At 52.9% G+C, this 23,904-nt stretch overlaps 1 protein-coding gene across 2 annotated transcripts; it reads right to left on the bottom strand.

The window, feature by feature from the left end:
• Window positions 1-16,636: 16,636 nt before the first annotated feature.
• On the bottom strand, window positions 16,637-17,923 carry LOC133898338 (momilactone A synthase-like). 2 transcript variants are annotated; one of them, XM_062339003.1, is made up of 2 exons: window positions 17,769-17,923; window positions 16,637-17,678 (listed from the first exon to the last, which is right to left on the bottom strand). In XM_062339003.1, the coding sequence occupies exons 1-2, from the start codon at window positions 17,804-17,806 to the stop codon at window positions 16,892-16,894; spliced, it is 825 nt and encodes a 274-aa protein (XP_062194987.1). In that variant the 5' UTR covers window positions 17,807-17,923; the 3' UTR covers window positions 16,637-16,891. The 2 variants fall into 2 exon arrangements, with proteins under 2 accessions (XP_062194987.1, XP_062194986.1); XM_062339002.1 differs by having other exon boundaries at window positions 17,760-17,919.
• Between the last annotated feature and the right edge of the window lie 5,981 nt (window positions 17,924-23,904).

The following is a 23,904-nucleotide window of genomic DNA, read 5'->3' on the forward strand; positions in this document are numbered from 1 at the left end:
GCCTCCACGGCAACGGCCGTCGGCGGGCGACACGAAGGAGGGAGGCCGGGGCGACCAGTCTTCCGATGCGAAATCCGCGTCGGAGGCAAGGACCAGGGCGCGGGAGCCTGAAGACCAAGGCCGGCGTGGTGGCGCCACAGCGGGTGCCCGAGCCGACCCGCCGCCGGAGGCAGGTTCCACGGTGGCCCCTCAACAGCAAGAGGGACAGAGCCCCCCGCCGAAGAGGAGGAAGGCGGACCCTGGGCCGAAGCCGCAGGGCCCGGAGTTCAAGATCCCAGAGTCCCAGTGGCAGTACTGCGGACCAAAGTCTACGTGAGTCTTGTTCTTTTCCCGAGCGCGCTTTGCCCGGATGCAAGTTAGGGGACTAACCTTTCTCTATTTTCAGGCCGGCCAAGGACCCCGCCAGAGACCAAAGGCGACCAAAGGCGCCAAGGCTGGCTCTCGCCCCCGAGGCGAGCGCGCCGGCCGAACCGGAGCCGCAGGCGTCGCCCTGCCCTGAGCCGAGGGCAGCGGCTGCGCCCGAGCAGCCGGTGCCGGCCGAGCCCACCCCGAGCACTTCAAGGGCGGGGCAAGTGGCCGCGGCGAGGGCGGCGCCGATGTGGCAACAATCAGGGACCCCGAGTGCCTCTGCTGAGAGGGCTCGCAGGGGACCCAGCTCCCGACCGTCGTCCAGCCAGGCAGCAGAACCCCTCCCGGACGTGCTAGGAAGCGCCCGGGAGGTGATCGAGCGGCTGGAGGCGGTCGTGGCGGGGGAGCGAGCACAGCTCGAGATGGACCGCGCCGCCCTCGTCGAGGAGAGGGGGTGCGTAGAGGAGGTCAGACGGCTCCTAGAGGCCCGCATCGCCTCGGCCCGTGTAACCCATGAGAGGGCGATGCGCGCGGTGGCCGAGGAGCGGGAGGCCCTGGAGGAGGTGCGCGAGGAAGCTGTCGCCGCGTAGGAGGAGGCCAACCGCCTGGGGGAGACATCGTGGTGGCGCGCCACGGAGGTCCTTGCATGGGAGCGGCTGGTCCGTGCTCGGGAGGCGGCCGTCGTGCAGCGTGAGAAGATTGTGGAGACCGCCCGGGCAGACTTAGCCCACCGGATTGACGAACTCGAGCGGACTCGCGCCGAAGTCCTCTGTCGGGAGGAGGAGGTTGTGGTCCGTGAGACTGACGTCGAAATCACGACGACGGCTCAGGACACCCGGGAGGAGCAGCTTGCTCGTCCCGAAGTGGAGGCCGCCTCGGCGTCGGCGGCCCCAACTGCTCGGGAGGAGCAGGCCGCGAAATGGGAGGCCGAGCTAGCCGCCCGGGAGCGGGCCCTTGCTGCCCTCGCCGAGCAGGTGAAGCGGGGACAAGGCGAAGCCTCAGCGACCGGTGGTGTCCCGACCTGCGCAGCCGAGGGGTTAGGCCTTGAGGAGCGACTGCAAATCGCAAAGGACGAGCTCGAGACCGTCGTCGCCGATTGGGCCAACGTGAAGCTGATGATGTGAGACATCCTTCGGCAAGCACAGAGGTCCGTGAGGGTGGCCGGGCTCGGGCGAGTCAACGTGGGCGAGAAGGGGATGGACCAAGAGACCATTGGCCACATTGCCCTTGGCTTTGAGGAGATCAGCCGGCGCCTGAAGGCTCTTCCCCGGGCTGTGCAGGAGTTGGCCTCCCAGGAGGGGCACACTCTGGCCCAAGCGGTGGCCGAGCACGTCCTGGCCTGCTACCGGAGCCGAGACCCCAACTTCTCGCTGGAGCCAGTCTGGCAAGGGGTGGTCGAGGCCGAGGAAGGGGCCTCCCGGGAGGCCGTCCAGGGCGTCGCCGCCGAGGTGGCGGTGTGCTTCTCGCGGGAGCCGCTGCCGATACCGAGCAGTGGCAGCAGCAGCGAAGACTCCTCGCCGCCTTTAGAGTCCGCCGACCTAGATTAGGCTTTTTTTTTTGTTTTTTGACTTGTTGTAAATATGGGAGTGATCCCTCCAAATGATTCTTCTTTGAATATAATGGAAGCCTTTCTTTGGGATCGCAACTCCGATGTTTTGTCTTGGTGCTTGATTAAGTCTTTTCGCTTTTCACTTGATATCCCGAGGAGTACTTAGCTGGACCGAGCCCGACCTTCCTCCCCCGAGACCGAAGTCACCCCGACCACTCATCGTCTGAGTAGTGAGACCAATCCGCGCGTTCAGCCCCCGAGCCCTCGCGAGTCTGCAGCAGCTAAGTTAAGAGACAAAGGCAAGAACTTCCTTGCTCGGGAGATAGGTCGATCCAGCACGGAGCACGCCATGACCAGTGAACACTTTTCCACTTTGCGACCACTCAAACAAGCAGACTGGAGACATGTGCGGGCGGAAATGCGACCAAGAGTCCCCACGGTTTGGTGGTGTCCGGGCTAGGACGGAAGGGACCGAGCACTGATAGCCCGACCCTAGGGTCTAGGTGTTCCCGCCCACTCTTTGCTCAAGCGGTAGGATTACCCGAGAACCCCAGAGGCTCGGTAGTGCCTGGGGTACTGCCAAGCTGGTTGAACACCACGACCACCATGAAGGACTTCGGTCAAACATCACCGTTCATATGGTACACCCAACTACTGTCTGTTCTGTCATTCCGGAAAAAGCGAGCACGTGGGCGGGGTTTTGTGCGCGAGGAGACCATCTCGCCGAACGGATTAGAATGCGAGGGCCCCGAGGATAACTCAGGAACAATAGTTTACTGAGTAAGTAAGAATGTAAATTCGTATGACTCTAGCCACTCATCGGACAGCTATCAGCCTTTCGGCTGACCGATCCAGGAGGGGCATGCGCTTCGAGCTCGGGATACCCGGGAACTTGGTTCCCTCGTACGGAACGCCCGAGCACTGGAAGGCATGAGAGGGAGCCAGGGGCCAGGCAGTCCCGACCACTCGTACCCGAGCAGTAGGACTGCCCGAGGACCCCATAGGCTTGAGCAGCGCTCTGGGCACAGAGGCCCTTGCGGTCGAGCTGCTTTCATTCTTGGTTGTTGATCTGTAAGCTTTAGAAATAGGAAAAGATTCTTTGTTTGGTGCGCTCTGTTAGTGCGGTATTCATTATAGACTACTCTCATTTTTGACCCGAGACCTCTCGAATACCCGGACCGGCGAAGTATACAGACAGAGGCATAACCTAGAGGTCCTATGGTTCGGTGGCGCCCAGGAAGGACTGACCAGACCGAGCACTGACAGCCCGCCCCTGGGGTCTAGGCTCCCGACCACTCTTTGCTCAAGCGATAGGATTACCTGAGAACCCCAGAGGCTCGGTGATGCTCGGGGTACTACCATGGCACCGGACACCACAGCCTACCACAACAGACTTAGGTCAGCGGCAACTGTCTGCGCGCATACCGATCGGGATTCTTTTATCAACGGGGAAAATGAGAGAGCATGTTTTTCTCGCACAATCGAGCATCTCACCAGACAGATTAAACATATGGATTCCAGAGAGAAAATTTGAAATAAAATTTGAAATAAGAACTGGAAAATGAGAATATATATTGACAATTTAGTACAAGGTTGGGTGACTTACATGGTTGGTGGTAGCCCCCGGCCAACTCGGGCGGGGGGGGGGGGGGGGGGGACCCCCGGCCTGGTTGGCCCGAGCACAAACATGTCCACCTAAGGATAGAACTTGCGCAGATGCTCGATGTTCCATGCGTTAGGGAGCGGCTGCCCATCGTCCACAACCAGCCGGAACGAGCCTTGCCGCGGGACACCGACCACGGTAAAGGGGTCTTCCCACATGGGGGACAGTTTATTCCTTTCTTCTTGCGATTGAACGCGTCGGAGAACTAGATCCCCAACCTCGAGTGACCGGGCCCGGATGTGACGCTGATGATAGCGCTGCAGGCCTTGCTGGTATCTGGCTGCTGGGACGGCGGCTCGTCGCCGGTGCTCTTCCAAGTAGTCGACGTCGCCGCGCCTTCGCTGTTCCTGTTCGCCTTCGGAGTAGGCATGCACCCGACGGGAGCCAAGAGTGAGCTCAGAGGGGAGGACTGCCTCAGCGCCGTAGACGAGGAAGAAAGGAGTCTCCCCGGTGGTGCGGCATGGCGTGGTCCGATTGGCCCATAGCAGAGTAGGTAGCTCATCGATCCACCCTTTCCCGTGCTTTGCGAGCACGTCGAAGGTCTGGGTTCTGAGTCCCTTCAGTATCTCAGCATTAGTACGCTCGACCTGCCCATTGCTCCGAGGATGAGCGACAGAGGCGAAGTAGAGCTTGATGCCAAGGTCCTCGCAGTAGTCCCCGAATAGGGCACTTGTGAACTGAGTGCCATTGTCGGTGATGATCCTGTTTGGGACACTGAAGCGACTTGTGATACCGTGGATAAACTGAAGCGTCATGTTCTTGGTAACCTTGATGACTGGAACCACCTCCGGCCACTTAGTGAACTTGTCAATGGCGACGTAGAGGTACTCATAGCCCCTAATTGCTCTGGGGAATGGACCCAGGATGTCCAGCCCCCAGACCGTGAAGGGCCATGACAGGGGGATGGTATGAAGAGCCTGAGCTAGCTGGTGAATCTGCTTTGCGTGGAACTGGCACGCCTTGCAGCACCTAACCAACTTGGAAGCGTCTTGGAGAGCTGTAGGCCAGTAGAAACCTTGCCGGAAGGCCTTCCCGACCAGCGTGTGGAACGATGCATGGCAACCGCACTCGCCCTCGTGGATCTCAGTGAGAAGCTCACCGCCTTCTGCCCGGGTGATGCATTTCAGGAGGACACCGTCCGTGCCGCGCCGGTAGAGACCCCCGTCTACTATGGCATAGTATTTGGACTGCCGTGCAATCCTCTCGGCAGAGGCATCATCCCCGGGGAGGATATTTTCTTTCAAGTACCCTCGGATCTCGTCGATCCACGAGGCATCTTGAGAACCACCGGTAAGCGTAGCGCACTCACTGGGCGACGGCACCCTGACGGGGCTCCCCACTGAGGGCTCTGCTTGGGTTCCCTCAACTAGGCTCGAGGGTTCCCCTTCATCCTGGTTGGTAGGCAGGACGGAAGGCCGTGTGAGCCTTTCTTCAAAGGCTCTGGTAGGGAAGCACGCACAGGAAGAGGCCAGGCAAGAAAGGTCATCGGCTAGAGCGTTGTCGCGGTGAGATATGTACCGCAGCTCCAGGCCATCGAAGTGCCTCTCCAGCCTCCTGACTTCCGCCACCATTTGAGGATCCGCGCACTGGTATTCCTTGGACACTTGGTTGATCACCTCCCTTGACTAGCAAGCGACGAATCCCAAGGCCCACCGCGGCTCAGAGGCCAGCGATGAGGCCCTCATATTCCGCCATGTTGTTGGTTGCTCAGAAATGCGGCTGCACGATGTACCGGAGTTCTTCACCTGTTGGGGAGGTGAGAACAATTCCGGCCCCTGCGCCTTTCAGCGTGAGGGAACCGTCGAAGTGCATAACCCAGTACACGGGCGCATTGTGCCCGGGATATGCGGAAATTTCTTCATGGTCGATCTCGGGGACGGGTGTCCACTCTGCCACAAAGTCAGACAGGGCCAGGCTCTTGATCGCCTGGCGGCTGACAAAGTGTAGATCAAACTCCGCCAGCTCCACCGCCCACTTCACGATGCGGCCAGTGCCTTCTCGGTTCCGGAGGATTGGCCCCAGCGGATACGTGGTAACCACCGAGACCTTGTGCACTTGGAAGTAGTGGCGCAGCTTCCAGGAAGCGTCGAGCACGGCATAGAGCAGCTTCTGGGCTTGGGGATATCTTGTCTTGGCGTCTCGGAGGACTTCACCGACGAAGTACACTAGTCGCTGTACACAGCGGGCCCGGACTGCGGCTTCACCCGAGGGCTTGTCACAGCCCCCGAGCTCAGCGGCGTGGTCGGGGCCGGCCGAATGCTCGGGCTCGACTCCCAGCTCGGGAGGAGCCGCGAGAACTGGAGACTGACCCAGCACCTTACCCCGACCACTCATCACGCTCCACCACCAGTACCATGCTCACGACCTGAGGTGTGGCCGAGACGTAGAGCACTAGGGGCTCACCCTCGGAGGGGGCCACCAGTACGGGCGGTGAGGTGAGATATTTCTTCAAGTCGTGGAAGGCCTACTCGGCCTCCGGCGTCCAGTCGAAGCGACCGGTCTTCTTCAGGAGTTTGAAGAGGGGGAGTCCTCGTTCCCCGAGCTTGGAGATGAAGAGCCCGAGGGCCCCCATGCAGCCGACGAGGTGCTGAACTTCCTTGAGTCAAGCCGGGGGTCGCATCTGCTCGATGGCCCGGATCTTCTCTGGATTGGCCTCGATTCCTCGGCCAGAGACCAAGAAACCGAGGAGCTTGCCCGCGGGCACCCCGAAGACACACTTCTTGGGGTTGAGCTTCAAGCGGGTAGTGCGGAGGCTGTTGAAAGTCTCAGCCAGATCTTCCAGCAAGGTGGCGCGGTCTCGGGATTTGACCACGAGATCGTCGATGTAAGCCTCGACGTTGCGGCCAACCTGCGAATCAAGGGTAATGCGCACAGCGAGCTGGAAAGACGACCCAGCGTTGCGCAAACCAAATGGCATTGACACATAACAATAAGTCCCCACCAGAGTGGTAATAGAAGTTTTTTCTTCATCCTCTACGGCCATGCGAATTTGGTGATAACCAGAGTTTGCATCTAAAAAACATAAAAGATCATACCCCGCGGTTGCATCTACAATCTGATCTATGCGCGGTAAAGGAAAAGGATCTTTTGGGCAAGCCTTGTTTAAGTCGGTGTAGTCGACGCACATGCGAAGCTTGCCGTTGGCCTTCGGGACGATGACTGGGTTTGCCAGCCACTCGGGGTGAAGGACTTCTCAGATGAAGCTGGCATCAAGGAGCTTACTTACTTGCTCCCGGATGAACTCCTGGCGCTCGGGCGCTTGCCGCCGGACTTTTCGTCTCACCGGCCGTGCGTCCGGGCACACAGCAAGGTGGTGCTCCATCACCTCCCTAGGGATCCCGAGCATATCGAACGGCTGCCACGCAAACACGTCGACGTTAGCCTGGAGGAAGGCGACGAGCGCGATTTCCTATTTGCGCCTAGGTCACCGCCGATTCGGATGACCTGGGAAGCGTCTTCGCCCACCACGACCTCCTTCGTAGGAATGGAGGCATCGACGGCAAGTCAAGGTTTGTATGAAGAGGGTCCCAGGCCCCCTGGGTATCCTTCAACCTCGGCCCGAGCAGAGACCAAGGCCGAGTATAGCTGCTCGGCGCAGGAGACGGCGTTGCCGGTCTCGGCGGGCACGGAGATGGGGCCTGCAGGGCCTGGCATCTTGATTGTGAGGTATGCGTAGTGGGTGACCACCATGAACCGAGCAAGCGCTGGGCCCCCGAGGATGGCATTGTAGGGGAGGGGGACTTCCGCGACATCGAAGATGACGTTCTCCTTCTGAAAGTTGTCCCGGCTCCCGAATGTTACAGGCAGCTCAACCTGCCCAAGGGGCAGGGTGTGCCCGGGCGTCACCCCATAGAAGGGGAGCGATGGCTAGAGGCGCCTGGAAAGCACCTGCAGCTTCTCGAAAGCCTCCCGGGAGAGGAGGTTTAGGCCTGCACCCCCGTCGATCAGCACTCTACTGACCTTTATGTTGCAGATGGTGGGGGACACTACCAGGGTAGTCGCCGCACGCCTGCAGTACTTGCGGGGTGGTCGGCCAGGCTGAATGTGATCAAGGAGTCCGACCACTTCAGGGGCCTTGCGGCCTCCGTGCTCGGGGTTTCCAAGCACACCTCGCGCTGCATGGTCTTGACACAGTGGCGGGAGGAGGGCGTCTACGCGCCTCCGTCGATGAAGGTGACGGTGTGCTCAGGCTCCTGGAAACCGAGCTTTTGATTCTCGGGGACGGCTCTGTCGTCGTCGTCCCTTCAGCGCTCCTCGCGGTCCTTCTAGTGCCGCTCGATGAGGCCTTTGACTGTGCGGCACTCCGTGAGGTCATGCCACTCAGTTTGGTGGATCTGGCACCTCTTCCCTGGCGCGGGCCTCGCAGGAGCGGGGGCCCTTGTGGGAGCAGGAGCCCTCGCGGGAGCTGGAGCCCTCAGAGGGGCCGGAGCCCTTGCGAGCGTAGGCCTTCTGTTGGCGGCCGCCCGGCGAGTTGGCTGGCGGTCATGCTCCTCAGTCGGCCTACGGGCAGGGCCCTGAGCCGGCGCGATAGGGAGAGCCTTGCGCCTTCTTCTCTTTTTCTTTTCCCGCCTGTCAAAGCTGGAAGGACCTGGTTGATCGGCAGCGGGTTCCTCAGGGCGCGAAACATGCCACATTTGAGCCTTCGCCGCCTTGGCGCACTTGTCGGCCAACGCGAAGAGTTTTGCGGTGGTCTCGACTTCGTGCGTGCCCAGCTTTTCGAGCATCCGCTCGTCGCGGACACCCTGCCGGAACGCGACAATGACGGCGTGGGGGGTTATCCGCGGGATGGTGTTGCGGACCTGGCTGAAGCACTGTATGAAGTGCTGCAGCGTCTCCCCCTTCTGCTGTTTGAAGGTGTGGAGGTCGCACTCCAGGCCAGGGCGCGTGAATGTGCCCTAAAAATTAGCCACAAACTGGTGGCAGAGGTCATCCCAGGAGCCGATGGATCATGGGGGTAAGTTCATAAGCCAAGAACGGGCAGAGGACCTCAAGGCTACATGGAAATAATTGGCCATCACCTTTTCACTGCCGCCCGCCGCTTGAACAGCAGTGGTGTAGATTTGGAGGAACTCGACGGGGTCGATAGACCCATCGTACTTCTCCGGCAGTTCTGGCCGTAACTTCGTGGGCCAATTGACCCGGCGGAGCTCGCTGGTGAAGGCACGGTAGCCTGTGCCGTACCCTGCTGCGCGGGCAGCACCCTTGGGCGGTGAATGCCGGCGAGCCGGGAATCCCCGGCGGTCATGGGCCGGCATGGAGGAGGCCTGGTCCTCAGCTTCGGCCTCATGCTGGGACTCCCGTTGGCGCTCAAGGGTAACACGCGCATCTTCAACGGCCCTCCGCTCGTTGAGATGCAAGCGGAGGTCCTGAGCTCCGGTAGTGGCCAGGGGGTAGCACTCCGCTTGGAGGCTCCCCGGCCTGTTTGGCGCCACCTGAGGATGGACCGGCCTTGGTTGTGCCGCGGTGGGGGGGGGGGTGGTGCCGGAGCTCTCGGCCAGCACCTGGCGGTGAGCCGTGCCCACCAGAGCGGCCACCTCCTGGAGCCAGCGGCCTTCTGGGGTTTCCCCCGGTGCCTGGACTGGCGGGTGCCTGAGGAGAGCTTGCGCCGCAAGCAGCACACTCCCAGTACTAGCATCGCCGAAGGTGAGCCTACGCCGTAACGGCGCCCGGTGCTGTCCAGACGTGGACCTCGCGGCAGGAGTTTCTGCCACCTGCTGAGGGTTAAGCGGTCCGCTTGCAACGGTGGCGGCGGCCCTGCTGGGCCCAGCGCCATGGTCCCCATGAGAGGGGAGCGCCATGCGGGCGGACTTGTGGCTGCTGCTGAGGAGCAGCAGCAACTGGGGCCTCCTGTGCGAGGGGCTCCATTTCTTCACTAGAGCTGGAGCGAGTGCGTCGGAGACGATGGCCACCTGCCATTTTTTCTGCAGGAAGAACAAAACAAATTCAGGGATGCAACCCCCATACCTGGCGCGCCAGCTGTCAGAGGGTGAACTCCTCAAGCAGGGATCCGGAGGGACCCCCTTTGAGATTCGGTCGGGGGGATGATTCTGAATCTGTTTTGCGGGTGAGATAAATGGGCGTGAATGCGATGCAGGTGGAATGGAATGATCGGATGCAGAATGCAGTAAATGCACCGGAGGTTTTTAGACAGGTCCGGGCCGCACTGAGCGTAACACCCTACTCCTGTGTGTATGCTATAAATGCTCTGACAATGTCTCTCAGAGATGTTGCTGGTTACAAGAATATTTGTCTAGCCTAGAGCTTCAGGCTCCTTGTTCTTCGGTGATCTCAGCTTCTGTGCTTCAACTTGTCCTAGCGGTTGCTCCGTGTCAACCGGGTTCTTCTTCCCTTAGCTTGTATCGTCTCCAAATTCTCCCTTCTCCGGGGAGCCCACCCCGCCTTAAATACTCGCCAGGGCGGTGGCGTGCCCAGAAAGGGAGGGCATATGTTCCGAGGCGCCATAAATGGAAAGCAACCATCACGGGCAGCTGCGCGAAGTGACGGGGAGGGTTTAAAACGCACCCCTGACCGGTCTTGTTCGTCATCATGCCATTTTGCAACGGGCGCAGCGGAGAGGGCCCACCGGGCAGCCACTGAATGGCCCGGTGTGCCCGCTCGGTCTTGTACACCTGACACAGCAGGGCGGCAAGCGGGGCGCCTTGGGCTTCGCGATACTATCCCGAGGCGCGCCGGATGTCCCGCGATGGGACCCGTGCATTAAATGTCCCCACGCCTCTCTGCCAGACCGTGGCAAGGACTGACACCGAGCGTGGCAGGAGCAGTTGGAAGTGTCGGGCCACGCACCCTTTTAAATGCGGCATCGGGCCTTTCACTGGTTGACAGCTCACTGCTGGACCTCTGTGGGGGCCACTGGCGTAGGACTTCTTAGGCCGTCGGGGAACCGAGTGCTCGGGGGTCACTGTTCACAGCCCCGAGCACTCTCTCCCGGATATGCCCTTTCTTGGTCCTCGGGGAACCGAGTGCTCGGGGGCCACTGTTCACGGCCCCGAGCACTTTCTCCCAGAACTGACTTCCCTTGGGTCCTTGGGGGACTCGGGTGCCACTGTTTGCAGCCCCGAGCACCCCCTTCCCGGTACTTGGTTTTTCTGATCGTCGGAGGACTTGAGTGCCCGGGGGCCACTGTTCACAGCCCCGAGCACTCTCTTCCCGGCACTTGGTTTTCTCGGGTCATCGGGGAACTCGGGTACTCGGGGACCACTGTTCATGGCCCCGAGCACCCTCTACCGGGACTTAATCTTCTCGCACCTTGGGGAGATGATCCCCGCGGGAGGGCGCCACGTGGCAAACTGCTGATCTGGCCTCAGGACTCGGGGACCCCTGGTTCCTGTGTCACCAACAGGCATGATCCGTGAGGCGGTGCTCGGGGCCGAGAACTGCTGGCCCCCCCGAGCACCCAGAATTCCCCGAGGACCCAAGAGGGGCATGATCCCGGAGGCGGAGCTCGGGGCCGGGAACTGCTAGCCCCCCGAGCACCCAGAATTCCCCAAGGACTAGAGAGGGGCATGATCCGGGAGGCGGTGCTCGGGGCCGGGAACTACTACCCCCCCCCCCCCAAGCACCCAGAATTCCCCGAGAAACCCCATGCCGGTGGACCCCACAGGGACTCCAGGAGGTGTAGCGGCGAGCACCGACGAGAAGGTCGCCGGCATATTTTTTTTTTCTTTTTCGATCTGTGGTGGTGGCCTTCGAGCCACCGCATACTGTGCTTGAGTGTGGCGACCAAATTCGACCGGCGGCGAGGTGGTGGCTGCGGGCCCCACCAGATAAGATACACGGAGTTCATGCGATGATTGGTTCTTGCCGTGATGCTCTACTGTGTAGATCGAAATACACTAGCTACTGTTCATTGTACTACGGGCTACTGTTCATACATACTCGGTACTGTTCACACATATGATGCATGCTACTGTTTATGCAAGATTTCAGATCTATTTTGATGCAAAAGACAGTAGCTGCGAGGATTCATACCAAGTCGATCGTACCTTTCAATTCTTGCGAACGATTTGTGCCACGTAGTGCATATAGGCTAGGCCAAAGATCTGCCCGCTTGACGACGATGTCGATGCAGTGCAGATCAGTCGTAGGCAGATTCGTTCCGCTAGCTTGATCTCCGGCAGAGCTTCGTGCTGATAACGTGTTGAGAAACCGCTGCTACCGGGTGTAGTCTAGCGATCTCTCTAGAATAATTGCAAAAAGGAGAAACAAACGTAGGGGAAAAGCTGCCTATTCTTTATTTATCTGTGTTTACAATGAGGGGTGCTGCCCCGTATATATAGTGCTAAAAACCCCTAAGAGATAGAATCGAGTCTTTCAAGAGATCGAGACGGGCCCACATTCGGTTGTGAAACTCCAGGTTTTCTAACAGAAACCACTTTTGTTCTGGAGTCGAGAGTGGGAATACAAGAGGAAAAGATGGCAACGAATCAAGAGTGTAACCGGCAGCCTCCCGTGCTTGTGATATAGTGCACGAAAAGGTGTCGCCTCGGATTCACGACGGTCCAGATTCCAGTTGGCTCCGGCACTAATAGCATCTCCAACCGACTATCTGAATTACGCTTCTTATATCTTTAAATAGGGAGTCTCTGCAAAAGATTTCCTTTTTATTTCTCTACACCCTCTAACCGACTCCTTAAATCCTGCTCCCTAAATTCCACTCACAATCATGTATGATCAAACAAAGATAATTTTGCAACTGCCGTGCCATTTTTAATTTTCATGATACTATTTGACTAACGTTTGATGATACTATTTGACTTACATTTGATGATACAACATACATTCAGATGCCATGATACTATTTGGCTTACATTTGATGATACAACACAGTTCAGATGTCTTGGTACTATTTGAATCACATTACATCCACACTTCCTGAATCCCTGCCTCATCAGCATCAAATAGTGTCCACCACGATAGATCTTCAGGGAGGGGAACATGTAATCTCCTCGCTGCGGCGTATATAACCCCACATGCTACTACTTCGCTTCTGAATCTCACACACAGAGTTGTGCGCAAGCTGACAATCAAAGCATTTAACACAAAAGAGGGTAGTGAAAATGCAGAATAATTTAACCGATAGAATTGAAATGCCACATGAACAATGCAATTTGAATGGTGTGTAATTCCCATAACGCAGGAAAGGATAACTAAATGACAACAAAGGAACAACTAAATATCTATCAGAATCAACTGAATTCCATCCAAAGGCACATGATAATGAATCACAAATTGAACAGCTTATGGTGGAACACATTGATCAATAGTTGTCACTTGTGTCAGGTAGCTGGTCATTCTCAATAAACATGTACTAAGAGTTAAATTGATGCACTGCACAATCACATCTATTCAGATTGATCTAGATAAAATAGCAATTGCAGCCCATGCCTGTCGGTGTAATGGGTAATGGGGTGCCCTGTCAGGGCCCCACACTGCCAAATGCTAGCCGGCAGTGGATATTTTCAAGACTATGGCCTCACCGCGCGACCAGAGTAGGGCTCGAGCGACCAACCCCTAGTCGCCTAAGGAGACCCTGCGACCAATCTTTTGCTGGTCGCAGGGTAGGTATTCATCTAACCCATCAAATCATATTTAATGTTATCCACTCAAGTGTTTTCCTTTTCCAGGCAATCCCTTTTGGCGCAGAGATAGAGTGACCTATCCTGTAGCATTTAATGCTACGGGATGGCCTCGCAGGAAAGCGCGACACCGCTTGGCGGATGGGACATGTTTTGTAGGATGACCAGAGTAGGACTGGCGTGTCTATCCCCCGTCATGATGGGCTAGGAGTAGTTGGCTCCGTCAGACATCGGTCTGCCACAGAGTTGGCACGGTTCATTTGTATGTGTATTTTTTCTTTTGCTATATAAGGGGGGAGGACCCGACTTGTAAGAGGGAGGCAACTCATTCTGTAACCAGTTCACACATCTATAAGAAAAATACACAGGACGTAGGGTTATTATCCCGCAGGAGGCCTGAACCTGGATAAATCCTCGTGTTCTTAGGTTCTGTAGATCCATCCATAAGAAACATAGATCAACGCGCCCATCATCCAGTACACCTCGGATTCATTGTTAGGGATTTTTCCCCCGACAGCTGGCGCGCCAAGTAGGGGGGCACATTTTTTTGCATTTCTTTAGATCTTAAGACCACGGTTGGGCTGCCCATGATTGGATCCATGACGCCCATGGGGTCCCGTTTCGAGGACCCCAGTCGTCATGAGGTTTTCGTTATGGGGTACGACCTAGACGAGCCCGGTGTGCTCCAAGCATGGGACACCGTGACGGAGTATGAGGACTCAAAGACCGAACGAGAGGTCTGCATGGCAGACCATGCAGTAGAGGGCAGCAGAGATGCTCGTGTCCTAGGAACTGGAGGTGAGCCCTAGGCCATTGGCCAAGAGGGAAACCAGCTCGGCGCCAGGCACCCAGGCAGTCCTGTACCGCCCCAGCGACTACAACACCGCCCGGAGGAGCACTCGCTTGGGGTTGAGCCATCGGCTGCGTTGTCTTCAAGACTATCACGTCGCACCACGGACTCGTGCTGTGCGCGAAACACGAGCACCGGGGGCTCCCCCCTCATGATGTCTTGCCACTTCGCGCTCAGCGGCTCAACTATGAGGCCATGACCCCCGCGCAGAACCTGCAGATTGCGCGAGCACTTCTTAGCCACCCATCGGTGGTGGTACCAGAGAATTCACTGGTAGCACCATGGCTGTGTGACCTCGCCCTCTTTGTAGAGACCGCTCGGCACAAGACCATAGCCACAGCTGCCTCGTCCATCTCAAAGAGTAGTTGAGGTGGTGTTCGGTAGGGTTCGTACTGGACCCCACGGCGGGAGGTCACCCAGGCTCTCTCAATAATAGGGAGTACACGAAAACCCCCACCGCGTCGGGACAGTCAACCTACTAACCTGCGTGACTCTCTTCGTCATCGTGACGCCCGCGACATAATCCGAGGCTAGAGGGCCACCAGAGAACAGGAGGACTGCGACCGGCAAGAGCTGGAAAAGGGCAAGCGGCCCTACCACTCACCCCCACGCAGGGTGACGCCAGACTCCACCCCATCGCCCGGGCCGCGAGACCGACGGCTCTCTCCCTGGTAGCGCGAGGCTGCCTTTCAGCGGGCGGCTCCCTGTTTCAGGACAGGGTGCAATGCCCTCTTTGCCCGACTACTAGAGGTGCGTTGGCCACACAAGTTCCAGCCGGTTCTGGCTGAAAAGTACGATAGCTCGACCAACCTGGAGGAGTTCCTGCAAATCTACACCACCATGATGCAGGCCGCGGGAGGTGACGGGAAGGTCATGGCGAACTATTTCCTGACCGCTCTGACTGGTTCAGCCCGATCCTGGCTTATGAACCTCCCCGCGGGTCGGTTCATTCCTGGGAGGACTTGTGCGACCAGTTCGTCGCCAACTTCCACTACTACATAACTAGTCATAAGTAGCGGCACATCAGTGCCGGTTATACAGGAACCGCCACTGAAAATGTATCAGTGCCGGTTCTTAACCTCCCGCGCCCCAAAAATAACTGAGGTGTTAAGAACCGGCACTGAAACCGACTATCAGTGCCGGTTCGTGTTATAAATCAGCACTTATGTATCAGTGCCGGTTGATAACATGAACCGGCACTGATAGTCGACTATCAATGCCGGTTCCAGTCACAACCAGCACTGAAGGTTTGCTCAGACCCGAATTTTTGCTTGAATCGCGTTTCGGCTCGCCTCGCGTCCTTTCAACTCTGGCCTTATCTCTTCCTCACGCATCCTCCACCACAAGCTAGCCTCTCTCTCCACCTTATCTCTTCCTCTCTCTCTCTCTCTCTCTCTCTCTCTCTCTCTCCTTCACTCCTACCTCGTTGCTGCTGCTCCACCACAAGCTAGCCTCTCTCTCTCTCCGGCAGAGAAGGGTCGTCCTCCTGGGGATGACGAGAGAGGAGAGGGTGGTGGAGGTCGAAGGTGGTGCCACACTTGGGGTTGGTGACAAGGATGGTGTCCTCATGGCGAGCTTTGAAGCTATTCTGGAGGCGCATGATGTTCTCGGTGAAGCGCGGACGGAGCCAGTAGTTCTTTAAGAGGACCAGAGGCTAGCTTGTGGTGGAGCAAGCTGGGTCCCAGCTCGGCAGAGCTGCTGTGGTGCGGTAAAGATTTTTGTTCCTTCTTCTAATTGCTTAGCTCCCGAGCATCAAAGCTTCGATTTTGCATCTGATTCTACACTTTTAGCTGGGAGCTTCAATTTTTGTTCCTCTTGTTTTGGAATGGAATCAGAGATTGGATTGACATTCGCTGGAGATGCGTTCAAGGGGGTCGGGCCCGCGGCTGCCGTCCGCAACCACCTCCCAGAGGTCCCGCGCGCGGAGGTCGAAGGTCCAGCGAGCTCCACAAGCACGGCAATGACCCCGGCGCCCTCCAAATCCTGCATGTATGAGATTCGTCCAGTTAATTTGTTCTTTTGTTGTGTTCTTGAGTTGAGATGAGATGAGATGAGATGAGATGAGTAATGAATGCATGCGTTGTCTAGTTCACGCACTCACCACCTGATGCATGAGATGAGTACTGAAATGTTCAAAATTACATGAAATTGATTTGTTCTTATGTTGTGTTCTTGAGTTGATTTGTTCGTATGGATGATATGAGAAGATTTGAGCCTGAGATGAGTCAATTTGAGTCTGAGATGAGTCGATTTGATTGTGAGATGCGTTTGTATGGATGAGATGAGTTGATTTGAGCGGCGGCGGCAGGAGCGGCAGCCGAGCCAGCTCTTTGGCTCGGAAAACTTTTCCAGTGCCGGTTGGAGGCACGAACCGGCACTGAAAAGAACTTTCAGTACCAGTTCCAGACCCGGTACTGATAGTCATTGACTATCAGTGTCGAGTTAAGAGTGCCGGTTAAAAAACTGACAGTGATGTCATTTTTCAACCAGCACTGATATATCTTTTTTAAGTAGTGTTCTAACGAACCTACGCCCTACTAAGGTCGAGGATGACCTATACAAGCTTTCCTATAATTTTTAATATATATATAATGTTAAATAGCTCTAATAGAAGTATATTCGACATAAAATTAGTGAAAAAACCAACTTCTATAGAAAGAACAAGAGAATACAAAATATAATAGAGCTACGGTATGTCCGTGCGAACATGTGGGGGCACCATGCTAGTTTATTCAAGAATGCAACACAAATGACGATGAAAGAGAAACGTGCTTGGAAGTTGGAACCATACACTTGGCACGGCGCCAAGCTGCCAAGTGCCAACCAATGTCACAGCATAATGACGTAATACTAGCATGATGCATGTATCGATCGATCGGTCTCCATCAGTCCCTGAAGAAACCAAAGGTCGAGTTGACGACGGAGACGCCGCCGTCGACGAGCAGGTTTTGGCCGCTCACGTACCGCGCATCGTCGCTGGCAAGGAATAGCACCGCGGCGGCGATGTCGTCCACCTTCAGGCCTACGCCCTTTAGGTTCGCCGCGGCCTCCATGATCGCCTCCAACGACTCGTCGGCCAGGTCCATCCCCGTGGCAGCCCTAGCCAGTGGCGTGGCAACCCCCGCGGGGGCGACGCAGTTGACGCGGATCCCGTGCCGGCCCAGCTCCCCCGCCGCGTTCTCCGTGAACCCCACCAGGCCGCGCTTGGAGGACGCGTACGCGTGCGGTGCCGCGCCGCCCACCGCCGACGCCAGGCTCGACGTCGAGATGATGCAGCCCCGGCGGGCGGGCACCATCACCCGCGCCGCGTGCTTGGTGCCCAGGAACGGGCCCACCAGGTTCACGGCCAGCACGCGCTCGAAGTCCTCCTTGGTGCTCTCCCGGATGCTGAAGCACGGCGCACCGCCGATGCCCGCGTTGTTGAACATGATGTCGAGCTTCCCAAACTTGGCAACGGCGTGGTCGACGGCGCCCGCGACATCGTCCTCGTTTGTGACGTCGCAGTGCACGTAGCTGGAGGCCCCCGGACCGAGCTCGGCGCAGAGGCTAGCTCCGAGCTCGTCCTGGATGTCGGCGATGACGACGCTGGCTCCGTGCTTCACGAACAGCCGCGCCGTGCACGCGCCGATGCCGCTCGCGCCGCCAGTGATCACGGCCACCTTGCCCTCCAGCCTGCAACGACGCGCATGACAAATTAATCTAAGTAGCTGCATATATAGTAGCAACTAGCAACACGGTTAAAAAGGAAATTACTTTTCATACTTCCTTGCAGCGGCAGGAGCTTGGGAGTTGCTTGCCATGGCTGACTACTTAGATGTTTTATTCTGTCCGAGAAGTGCTTTTGTAAAGTTGTTACTGGTTCTTATTTATAGTAGTAGCTACTCGCCTGCTTCCTGAACTACAACTGTACTTTTGGTAGTAGTTGTATATAGGGCATGTGTGGAGCTGATGCCACAACTTTGTCCTTATATGAGATTGTTTTCTGATAGGGAGGATATAACGATGATAGAAAAGGTAGCAATATCTGGACGAAGAGATGGTTCAACGCCCGGCACTACTAATAAACCTTGTATCATAAACACGGTTCAAAAAATCTGGCTGTGACATAGGCGAGTTTGGAGAAAATCGGTATCACAGTCGTTTTTCATCAAAAATCGCCTACAATGTTCAACATCTGGCGGCACTTATGTGGTACAAGAGATGACAATATTTAGAATTGTGTTTTGAATAAGAATCAAATGCATCCATATCCATTAGTCCCTCTGTTCGGAAATACATATCGTTCCAAATATTGCCATGGTCTCTAACAACCATCTTTGACTATAACTTTTATATACACATGTTAGTAGAAAATTATAAAACTTGATATTATAGAAATATTATTCGTGACAAATCTAGTGATTCTTTTTTTCACATTATACCAAATAATTTTCGATCGATATATAAGTGGTTAAAATTATAGAAGTTTGACTGCACGTATTTAAGACGATTACCAACAGAGTTATTAGTACCATTTTGTTATTTTATCCACGCAAAAGCGGTAGGTTGTGTTGGAAGTTTCCAAATGGTTGCTTGACTATGACTTTTATAATTGTGGCATTCGGGCATCCATACACTCGTCACCCCCAGTGCCGGATCCAAGGGGTAGTCCTTCTAGGCTGCTACCCTGGGTTTTGGGCCGTTTTTACTGCTTAGCCCACACAGGCCCAGTCCAATAGAAAAGGGCCGAGTCGGTGGTCTCTGTTTCACCTCTCAGCGACAGCGTCGAGCACACGATCTCGATCCCCGAATTCCATCCCACCTACCACACACGCCCTGCCGCCGCCGGTCTTGCTGTCTATAGGCTCTCCAATGCGCTCCGTCTGCCCCTTCTCTTCTCGCCGAGTCGTCGGCCGGCGGCCACTCGCCCCTTCTCGCCGTCGCCGAGACCGAGAGATACTGGCTCTGCGCCTCTACCCGTGCCTGTCAGCTTTCAGTTTCAGAGACGCCCTTGTGCTTAGCAAAATGCAACATCCATTTTGCAGAGTACAAGTTAGTTAGTTAGATTAGATATTGAAGTATCAAACAGGATATCGTGGCTTAGCTAGTTAGCTTAGATTTGTCATTTGTTCAAGTGTTGACTTACTGTTGAATTATTTTTGTCCACAATTTCATGGCCATGTGGAAGCGTAAAGTGAACAACCTTAAGTAGTATTGTAGTCTTCTATTTATGTAAGACCTTATTTATTTCATATTTGAACTATTTATATTATAATTTATGCAAGTTTTGAACTTATTTGTTGAATTTAAGATATTATGAGACCCTTTTAATATATTTGTATCACACGTTTGGCCAATTTATACTTGCATATGGAATTGTTTGGCAAATTTTGTAGTTGTAGACCGTATTGCTTGGCAAATTTTATGGTTGTATACCGAATACAAAGTTGGATTATTAGCTAGGCACACCCTAGCCAAAAATCCCAGGTCCGTCACTGGTCACCGCCTGTTTCTTTCTCCTTCTTGACGAATGGGGTGTGTATTGGAATATGTGAACGAAAGATCTGCACAACGGCCAATCGGCCATTGACTGGCACCAAGCATGCATATGTTTGGACTTTGGAGTCACAGTAGATAGCACTGTTGAGTTATGGTTGGATCTTTTCTTGTTGATGTGCCCTTGCAAAGAAAAGTCGTGTAGATGCGCAAACGTGCGATGCAATATTCAGCCGGCGGCCGGGTTTAGCCGCCGCTACCAGATGAAATCAAGATGCCATGCCGGCCTTACTAAATTATTTTGACATGCATGGAGAATGACAGGCGGAGACAGAGAGGCCCAACATGAATTAGTTCCAGCTGAGCACAATATAAAACCATATACTACCTTCCACATACAAAACAAGGAGAAACCAGATGTCAGAAAACATGCATGGAAAAAATGCAGAACTGGCTCGAAGATTTTTGGTGTTCCGGTCTCACCATTCACATGTCCATGTCACAACAGTTGTATACACGTGACTTTTCTCAACTTTTATTCAAACTAACTGACTAGTTGTACATGTGACTTCAACTGCATTGCGGACAACTGATTGGTCCTTAAGTACTGACAATGACCCATGTATTTGCAAATGCACAATATGAGCATTCAATTTTTTTTTTTTGAATGGTACCTCATATGACCATTCAAACTGAAGTACTCCAGCTGTTAATTTAACCATAGAAAAATTGCAGGACATACATCTGCAAGACAAAAGTAGACGTGACAGCATGGATCCCTTCCGGATGTCATCCTGTCAGGAGCAGTGAAATCTGAAGAAATGAAGTGGGGGAAGTTCAGAAAGTTCAGGCTTCTATACTTAGTCGTTTCGGAAGGTTGGAGGAGGTAAAATGAGGATCGGACATACTTAGAGCTGTATGATAAGAAGAGAAAAATCCCCCGAATTTCTTTGTTCTTCCATTTTGTTATCGTGTTCTTCTTTATTTCTAAAAAACCACAAAAGTACGGAAAAGTGTTCCATAATCATTCAAAAATTTTCAATGATACTTCAGACCCGGACAAAAGGTATAAGAGCCATGTTGATTTCTTCTATGCGGAGACGAATTGAATCGAGGAACACTTGATTCAGATCTTTGGTAAAATCTCCATCTATTACTGCAATTCTTGATGGCGGTGAGGAACACATGTGAGGAGACGAGGGGAATAAGGGGATTGGAGGGGGTTTAGTAGTTAGCTTGCTAATCCAATTGTAAAATTCTGTATCCAATTCAGGGATTCCGCATATATGTCTCAGATCTGATGCCCGGCAGTTCATCTTCTGGTAAATATTAAGCATTAATTTGTTCTTTGTCCATTTCTATATTTGCCCCATGTTTAGCAGCTTTTAGCCCAGGCTTGTGCCGCAATTTTCTAGTGAGTAGTGTATGTCTCACTATGTAAAAAACAGATAAAAGAGACACGAAATTAATGACGAGTCGTAACATGACATGTCACTGATGATAATAGTGACAGGTCATCCTAGGTCAGTCATTGGTGAGCTATGATCCGTCATTAATGACGACTCATCAGTTACGAATCATCCTATACCAGTCATTGGTGACAGATAAGTTATGTCTCATCACTAATGACAAACTCATCAATGACGGATCGTCCTAGACTAGTCATTGATGACGGGTCAAATTATGACCTATCACTAATGACAGTTTTTTTCTTTTATTTTTCTCGTGCAGTACTAATAACTTCATTAGTGACGCGTAACTGTTACGACCCGTCGACAATAACTTATGGATGAACTTCCCACCGCCCTCAGCATGAAGACCCGTCACTCTTTTCTCCCAGTCCAATGGAGTTCTTCCAGCAGCTTTATTCCCTGAGTGTTTACAATCAACCATAAGTCCGTTATCATATAACATCCTTTCAATACAAATACATATAATTAGTACGTTAGTCATACTTTCAAATAATAAGTTAGCAAAACCGGTGAAAAAAGGAAAAGAATCATGGAAATGCTACAAATATTTTTTAATTTTTTAATTTTTCTCTTATTTTTTCTCACCTCAGCAGCACTAGAATAGGAACCATTATACATTTCTGCTCAAGTTTGATGTAAGAAGTGACAGCTATGGACATAAACGCGTGTTCTGAAAATAGTGCAGAAACTTCAGGGGGCGAGAACTGAATCTTCCAAGTCGAATTTGGCCTCAAAAAATTTGCTGAACCCTGCAACATCAAGGAGAAACAGATGTAACTTTTTCTGTAAATGTCCGTAGAGTAAAAAATATATCGAAATCGAAGTCCGTATGCAAAAGTTATACCCGTTTTACCGAATACATTTTGGATCACCTATCAAATTACGATCGTTCGCATGAGATATTAAGAAATTCATAAAATATTTGTACAACTTTGGATTAGAATAAAAATTTTATATGTAAATCAACAATTCAGTAATCAACAATAATTCACTCAATTCAGTATCAAACACACTTCAGTAATCAACAATTCAGCAAAAACAGTTATAAGTGGCAGGTCATAACTGTGATGATCTATCACTTATGACATTCGATAAAAAAAGTTAAAAGATAAAATATCCAATTTTCTTAAGAATGTGTGCGCGGGTGAGGTGGTAATTGGGCTACGCGCGCGACGGGAGGTCACGGGTTCTATTCCCACCGAACGCAGAGTATAAAAATAGTGTGAAAAATAGCAAGTGACACATGACGAGTGGCGATAGCCCCTACGTTGAAATGGCTCGGGTGAAAAAAAAATTTAACTTTTTTTTGTCAAAAAACACAAAAAAATATTCATCAATAATTAGTGACGGGTTATAACTGTGACTCGTCACTTATGATAAGTTGTGACCCGTCATTAATAATTTTATTGGTGACGAGTCCTAACCTGTTACTAATGACTAATCATCAGTAACGTGTTCGGGTGACGAGTCATGACTGTTATGACCCGTCACTTAAGTTTATTTTTCACGTAGTATCCGTTGTACTTGCAATGTATTTTTTTTTTATAGAAGGGAGTTATCCTTGATGTCATTAATGGAATAAAAAAGGTTTACAAAAGATGTATCAAAGAAATAAATCTTGTTGTGGGCCTGAGTGTGGTTGTCCTGCTCGCACTTGGCTTTGCGGCAGTCCCTTGGCCAGTGCCCACGCTTCTCGCAATAGCGGCACTTATCCTTCGAGACGTTGCATGCCACCATTAGACGACCGAGTGTCCTTGGCGTCCTTCCCGGTGCCGTAACATCCGCGGACTTTTAACTTGTCGTAGAGCTAGTTGTTGGTGCTATTGCAACCCAACAAGCCCTCTTGGTCGCGCCGCTTCATGTGTGCAAGCCACTCCTCCTCGGTTAGAAGTATGCATCCACCGCTTCTCTTGCTGTTGTCGAGCTCGAAACGCTTCTGGGCGGCTTTGGACTGCCAGGTCAGCTCCTCCACAGAGAACGTGTCTAGACAAATTTTCAGGCGAACATTCACTAGAATATCACTCAAAATCTTAGTTTTTTTTTTCATTAAGACTCATAAGAGCCGGGTTCTACTATCCGAAGATAGGGTTGAAAACGGACGGGAACGGTCGGGAAAACCCTCTAACCGTTTTCACTTTCACATTTTATCTCGAAAACGGAATCGAAAACGGGAAAGTCGGAAACGGGAACGAACTCGGAAATGTCGGGATATCGGAAACGAATTAAACCGAACGGAAACACGTCGGTATCGGTCGGAAACCGGTAATTCAAACCGGACATAACCGATCAATTTTCATACACTAAATGTTTGAATATTGTCACACTAGTACACCGCATTCAACCATATTCGTTCACATGATGACATATGAGTCACAAATAGAAAATTCACACACCAACACAATATAGTCACAATAATAGCCTAATAGAAATATAGGATAGCGAAAGTGCAAAATACATAGACAAATATTCTTCCACGTAGCCGACAGCTCATCACTCATCAGCATCATTCATCATATCTGGATCACTTTCTGTTTCTTCTTTCTCCTCATTCTCATTCTCCTACATTTCAAACACGCAAAACATGAGAATGAGCAGCACTAAAATTAAAGCAACATTATTAGCCATAGAGTAGACATAACCTCAAGATCACTAAAATTGAAGCAATGATATTGCATATTTTATGGAACATACCTCAATCAACATTTTATTAGCCATGGCAGTAGACAGAACCTCAAGATCACTCACAATTGAAGCAACATTGTTAGAATCTAAAAATTCAAAACGAAAGATAAAGCCAATAAACAGTTACATTAGTAAATGAAAAAAAAATCAATCCTTGCACAATTGTAACTAAATAAAGTATCACCTTTTCTGGCGGCCTTTACCCAATCCTTAGTGCAAATCAAAGCTTCTACCATCTCTGGATCAAGACGAGTACGGTAAGGATCAAT

Source organism: Phragmites australis, chromosome 18 (genome assembly GCF_958298935.1).
Source record: "Phragmites australis chromosome 18, lpPhrAust1.1, whole genome shotgun sequence".
Classification (NCBI taxonomy): domain Eukaryota; kingdom Viridiplantae; phylum Streptophyta; class Magnoliopsida; order Poales; family Poaceae; genus Phragmites; species Phragmites australis.